Here is a 6,610-nt window from a genome sequence, read left to right as displayed (position 1 = left end):
TGGTCTGAGGAGAGCTGGACCAGCTGCCCTTCTCCCTGCATCACAGTGGAGGACACAGACGTCTTCCTGCTCCTGACCATCTGCCCTTTGCCTCCTTGGGGCTGAGGGTGAAACTGAATCCTGGACAGTGACACCAGGGCTATTTTGGAGCTAGGCTGGGCTGGGCTGACCAGAAATGGGGGTGGGGCAGGGGCGGGCCCAGCCTTCTTCAGCTGACAGCCTTTGCCTGTCCTTTCGTCCCTGTCCAGTCTGAGGACCGGCTGGAGTGTGGGCTGCTGGGTGGGAACCACGTCGGCCTGGGCCCCAGGAAGGAGGCAAGACCCAGCAGCCCCCAACTCACCACCTGTGCCCCTTGCCTGGGCGCTGCCCCAACCCCTGGTAGACACAGGTGAGGAGGCAGAGCTGCCTGGAGGGCCGACTTTTGCTCCTGGAGGTCAGATGGGCTGAAGGTCATGGTGTTCTGTGGAACTTGGGGACCTTAAGGGTCTGGTCAGCCTAGGCCCCTCCCTGAGAAGAGTGGGCTGGATGCCAGACTTGGGCCCTTCTGTGACTCTGGGTTGAGACCTCAGAATGGGAAGGGGCAGTTTGCCCTTAGGGATCTGGGAGGGCTGGGGCTAGCACTGTGCAACCCCTGACTGGGTTACCCCCAGTCTTCCTGCTGCCTGGGGGTCTGGCGGCCCTGCCCCCAGCTCTTCCAAGATGGATGCCCGCTGACAGCTGGGGCTATTTTGGGCCTGTTGGCTCAGTGGAGGGGACAGCCAGAGGGGCACTGACACTTGACTCCAGGAAAGAATTTCCCGGGGAGCGGGGGAAGCCACAGCCCTGGGGTCTAAGGTGAGGCTGAGCTCAGGGGCTGCCCTTGGAGATCTGCTCTAGAAGGGCATGGGGGCCACAGGTCTGCTGGTTCTGCTCTTGGAGTGGTGGAGAGGAGAAGGGGCCCAGCAAGGTGGAGTTCCAGGGAGGGGGTAGCCTCTGCTTCTGGCCGGTGTCTGTGTGTCACCTCCCACTTGGTTCATCCTGGTTCACCCTGCAAGAAACAGAGTAGCAGAGTTCTGTTACAGCTGTGGAGGGTGTGAGTGGTGTGGCCAGTTCTATGAACCAGGGGCAGGGGCTCCTGCAAACCCACCCTAGGCAGTCGGGGGTGGGGTGGTCCAAAGCGCCTGCTGGGTTGGAGACGTCCTCTAAGGTTGAGGAAGAGCTGACTTCCGAGGAGGAAGAGGCTTCTCTGAGAGGCTGGGGATGACCACCTGGACCCTCCTGGTTAGGACATATGTCCAGCGCCTCCAGCCCAAGCCAGGCGAGAGGAGGGGCCTGTCTGGGATAGATTTCCTGAAGCTTCTGTCACCATCTCGGTTTCCTCATCGGTAGGGAAGAGAACAGATAGATCCCCAGGCCTGGGAGCCCTTCTCTGACCTTAGACCTGCTTGTCAGGGTGGCTGAGCAGCTCTAAGGCTGCCATTCTGACCCCATGAGAGTGGCCCAGTGCCTTGGTGTGCGACTGACTGGCAACAGTTGTGGAAGGAATGCAGGCCTTGAGCAGACAGCGAGACCCAGGGGCACCATCATGGGGGCTTAGGAGAACTCTAGTCTTCAATCATTCTGGCTTCTCCAGGGCCTGTGGACCTGCTGAGGCTGGGTCCAGCTCCCCTTAAACATGTGTGTGCGAGGCTGTTTGCACATTCTTGTTCACGTGTTTCACGCTGGGCCACCCCAGGCTATGCATGGGATGGTGGGTAGGGTCATGGGGTGCCCTGCCATGCTTCTCGGGAACCTGCAGACTGAGTAAGGAGGGTAGAAAGAGCTCTGACGCAAGGACTCTGGTACTGATGTCAAGGGACAGATGCTGAAAGGCATCTCCAGGGGCTGGACTAGGCCCCGGCTGGTGCTGCCTGACGGCCCTATGCTAACCTTAAGAGATGAAGCCGGTCTGTGGGTGGGGGACAGAGGTGCTGACTGGGCAGTGAGTCAGCAAACTGGCCAGTGCAGCCCAGCCCTGGTCCAGAATCAGCCTCCTGGAAGAGGATTAGGGGGATTAGCTTCCTGAATCACAGGACTAGGAACTGGAGGGTCGGGGAATATAAACCCATCAACTGGCCGGTCCCCTCTCAGGTAGCCCAGGCTGAGAGACTGGTAAAGCAGGGCAAGTGCAGAGGCTGTGGTGAAGGTCTCTGCACTGGGGTGCTCATGTCTGCCAAGGGTGGAGGAGGTTCGCCTGCTGAGCCAGCCATGGTGCCCACTGTTCTTATATAAGACCTGGTGCAGGCAGGTAGTCCCATCCACTCACCGGATCAGTGGATGGTTGGCTGGGGCTAAGCCTTGATTGGGCAGAGGCCAGTGTTATCTGGGTGCCGATGATTCCTAGGACGACTGAGGCATGCAATTTCATTCTTGCAGGGGGTCCAAGTTGGCAGGTCCATGCTAAGGACCGAGTAGTGACAAGGCCAATGGGGCCCCAGGCTAGCTAGGTCCAGCTGGACCCCAGCTCTTCTAGAGAGAGGCTGACTGTCCTGTCCCCAGACTGTAGGGACCTTCCTGCCATCCTTTGCAGACATTGACTGCATTGTTCCCACACCCTGCCCTTACGTGGGGCCGGCCAGGCTTTCCCTGAAGACTGGCAGTATGAGGGCAGGCAGGTTCTAGTGAGTATGGGTTTACCTTCAGCCCAGAGGGTGAGAGCACTTCGGTTAGGACGAGCTTCACTTCCGGTGAGGGTGAGGGTTCCTTTCCTTTTCTGCTGGTTGAAGAACATGTCCTCTTGGAAGTCAAGAGGACTTGCTGTTTGGGTAGAGAGACTGGAGTTGGGTGTGGAGTGGAAGTACATCAGGTAATGAAAGATGCTAGATTTCCAAGTCACAGAAAAGGGCTAGTCTGAACTGCTGAACTTTGGAGCCACTATGGGGTCTTGGGAGTGGAGGGGCAAACGAGACTTGCAGAGGAGGCAGCCCACGTGGAGGTGCCCGTTTGGTTGAATTGGGGTTTCCTGTTAACATGTTAGATAAGGAAGAGGGCCGAATGTGGCACAGGCGACTAGCTCATCTCAACAGCCTCATGACCTTCATCTTTGCCTTTTGTAGACCCCCCAACCCTGCTGCCACCATGGACCACTCCTTCAGCGGAGCGCCCCGCTTCCTGACGCGGCCAAAGGCTTTTGTGGTATCTGTGGGCAAGGATGCCACACTGAGCTGCCAGATCGTGGGTAACCCCACGCCACACGTGAGCTGGGAGAAGGACCGGCAGCCAGTGGAGGCAGGAGCACGCTTCCGCCTGGCCCAGGACGGGGATGTGTACCGCCTCACCATCCTGGATCTGGCGCTCGGTGACAGTGGGCAGTATGTGTGTCGCGCGAGGAATGCCATCGGGGAGGCCTTCGCCGCCGTCGGCCTGCGAGTGGACTCGGAGGGCACGTGCGCCGAGCAGGCGCCCCACTTTCTGCTGCGGCCCACCTCCATCCGCGTGCGCGAGGGCGCAGACGCTACCTTCCGATGTCGCGTGGGCGGCTCACCACAACCCGCTGTGAGCTGGTCCAAGGATGGGCGGCGCCTGGGCGCCCCCGATGCCCCCCATGTGCGCGTGGAAGATCACGGCGAGGCCAGCGCGCTTCGCATCCGGTCGGCACGGCCTCGCGACGGTGGCACCTACGAAGTCCGAGCCGAGAACCCGCTGGGTTCCGCCAGCGCCGCCGCCGCGCTCGTGGTGGACTCGGACGCCGAGGCTGCCGGACCACCCGGGGCCTCCACCGCCTCGCTCCTGGCGCATCTGCAGCAGCGGCGCGAGGCCATGCGCGCAGAGGGCGTCCCCCCCTCCCCGCCCGGCGCCGGCACACGCACCTGCACGGTGACCGAGGGCAAACACGCGCGCCTCAGCTGCTTTGTGACCGGCGAGCCCAAGCCCGAGACAGTGTGGAAGAAGGACGGGCAGCTGGTGACCGAGGGCCGGCGCCACGTGGTGTATGAGGATGAGCAAGAGAACTTCGTCCTTAAGATTCTTTTCTGCAAGCAATCGGACCGTGGCCTCTACACTTGCACAGCCTCCAACCTCGTAGGCCAGACCTACAGCTCCGTGCTGGTGGTCGTGCGAGGTGAGCAGACTAGCCTCCCGACACAGGCACAGGGGTGAGGCTCTTCCCCGACTCCCCACAACCTCAGGTGCATTCATCTGAGCGCCAGCTGCGGTCCTGGGTGATAACCTGGTCCAAAGATCGGCTAGGGTTGGGTGGTTGCATCTTGAGCTGGAGGCCTGGGCGGCTGTGGTTCCTCAAAATGAACAGGCGATCATGGCTCCGGGCGCGAACCACCGTAGGGAAACGTAGTCCCAGTCACCATCCCTCCATCCTTCCCTCCACACCCCTGCCTCACAGCTCACACATCCCCTGCTGTTCGCTTTTCTGTGCTCCGCTTTCTCTTACTCTCCTATCCCACCCTGCACCCTCTCCACTTCTGGTTCCCCTGGTCCGCTGCGTCACACCCCGAAACCCCGTCGGCCCCTCTCCCGCAGAGCCGGCGGTGCCCTTCAAGAAGCGGTTGCAGGACCTGGAGGTGAAAGAGAAAGAGTCTGCCACGTTCCAGTGTGAGGTGGCGCAGCCGGCCACGGAGGCGGCGTGGTTCAAGGAGGAGACGCGTCTGTGGGCCAGCGCCAAGTACCGCATCGAGGAGGAGGGCACCGAGCGCCGGCTGACCGTGCGCGACGTCTCGGCGGACGACGACGCGGTGTACATCTGCGAGACCACAGAGGGCAGCCGCACGGTGGCAGAGCTCTCGGTCCAAGGCAGGCGGGGCTGGGCTGGGTGGGGCTGGGTGGGGCCGGGCGGGGCCGGACGGGGCGGGCAAACGAGCTTGGGAGCAGAGGAGGCTGACCTAGCATCCAAGGGTGGAGTCAATGGTGTGTGGGAGGGAAGGTGGGTGAATAGGACGGAGGTGAGAGGGCCAGAGGGGCCAGGGTGAAGGAAAGGCAGGGGGAGGGGCAGAGGGGGTCTGGGATGTGGGGTGAGGGTGGGGTCGAGCAGAGTGTGATGGGTCAGGTTGACAAGAAGGTGTTTGCTCCTGCATTGGGGAGATAGGCTGAGGTCCGCAGGCAGGGAGGAGGGTGCAGGTTCGCAAGAGGCGTGTCAGTAGATGGGGAGGTTCTAGGGCATCGAGGTGTGTAGGGACCTGGGGCTCCCGAGGGTTGAGGCTGGCAGTATTTAGAAGGAGGGTAGGGTTAGAGTGAAGCCTGGTTCTGGAAAGGCAGGGGGCCAGGAGGTAGGGTTGGGCAGAAGGTGTGTGTGTGTGTGTGTGTGTGTGTGTGTGTGTGTGTGTGTGTACACACGAGTGAAGCCGGTGGGAGAATGGGGCTGGATGGGTAAGAAGACGAGACGGAGGCCACAAGAGTAGGGGATGTAGGGTGTGTGTGAAAGGAGAATGGGGTACACAGGGGGCTTGCCTTACCCCCTTGGCAATCTTCCCACTCCAGGGAACCTGACCAGAAAGCTACCCCGGAAGACGGCAGTGCGCGCTGGAGACACAGCCATCTTCTGGGTGGAGCTAGCTGTCCCCGAGGGCCCTGTCCAGTGGCTGCGGAACCAGGAGGAGATGGTGGCAGGGGGCCGGGTAGCCATCACTGCAGAAGGCACGTGCCACACACTGACCATCTTCCAGTGTACCTTGGAGGACATGGGTGAGGTGGCCTTTGTGGCTGGTGGCTGCCGAACAACCACCCAGTTCTGTGTATCAGGTAAGGCTTGGAAGAATGGCCTTTGGGTGGCCCTCCTGCCAGGGGCACAGCTGCGCCCGTCCTCCCTCAGTGCTGTGGGCTCCCCCTTTCCAGTGGAGGTCCAAGGGTGGCAGAACATTGTGGCTGTGAGTCCTCCATTCCAAGCTTTTCTCTTGGAGGGACCTTCCCACTGCAACTGGGTGGCCGCAGAGCTGGAGAGGGACTTCTGAGCCCACTGATGGTGGGTGGTACCATCCCATCCACCAGAGCAGTGCCCAGGGAGAGTTCTGTCATTCCCTTTCTGGGTGACCCAAGGCTGGGGGAGGGAGCTCCCAGTTGGTGAGCTCGACCTATCTTCCACACAGCACCCAGGAGGCCACCCCTGTACCCCCCTGCTAACCCTGTGGTGAAGGCCAAGACAGAGAGTTCTGTGACCCTGAGCTGGTCCCCACCACCCCATGGGGACCGCCCTGTCACCATTGACGGTTATGTGGTGGAGAAAAGGAGACTTGGCGCTTATGCTTGGAGCCGGTGTCATGAAACAGAATGGCTGGCCACAACTGAGTTTACCGTGGCTGGTGTGGCTGAGGAGGGCGACTTCCAGTTCCGAGTGTCAGCCATCAACCACTTTGGCCAGAGCCCTTACCTTGAGTTTCCAGGGACCATCCACTTGGGTGAGTGAGACCATCTAGTAACATCACAGGGGGCTGCCACCTGCTCTTGAGTTACTGGACCCCAAAGCGTAGTTCTGCCTCCAGGGGAGCCAGGATCATCTTAAGGGGACTTGCTACGTGGATTGGCGGGGGGAGGGGGTATGTTGAAGCCTCCTTATGAAGGAGGAGTAATCCTAAGACAGGACCCAGGTCCCACTGAACCTGCCCCTCTTCAGCAGCCTCAGGAAGCCAGGCTTCGGCTACTCCAT

General features: G+C 60.9%; 1 protein-coding gene across 1 annotated transcript in view; it reads left to right on the top strand.

The window, feature by feature from the left end:
• Nucleotides 1-351: 351 nt before the first annotated feature.
• The window catches only part of Obscn (obscurin, cytoskeletal calmodulin and titin-interacting RhoGEF), a 141,463-nt gene continuing 135,204 nt past the window's right edge, over nucleotides 352-6,610 (top strand). The window contains 5 exon segments of the mRNA XM_036198419.1: nucleotides 352-388; nucleotides 3,075-4,078; nucleotides 4,495-4,764; nucleotides 5,449-5,709; nucleotides 6,054-6,362. Coding sequence (XP_036054312.1) covers nucleotides 3,097-4,078; nucleotides 4,495-4,764; nucleotides 5,449-5,709; nucleotides 6,054-6,362 — 1,822 coding nt within the window. The 5' untranslated portion in view covers nucleotides 352-388; nucleotides 3,075-3,096.

Source organism: Onychomys torridus, chromosome 8 (assembly GCF_903995425.1).
Source record: "Onychomys torridus chromosome 8, mOncTor1.1, whole genome shotgun sequence".
Lineage (NCBI taxonomy): Eukaryota > Metazoa > Chordata > Mammalia > Rodentia > Cricetidae > Onychomys > Onychomys torridus.
The sequence above is the reverse complement of the archived record's forward strand: the minus strand, read 5'-3'. Positions and strand labels throughout refer to the sequence as shown.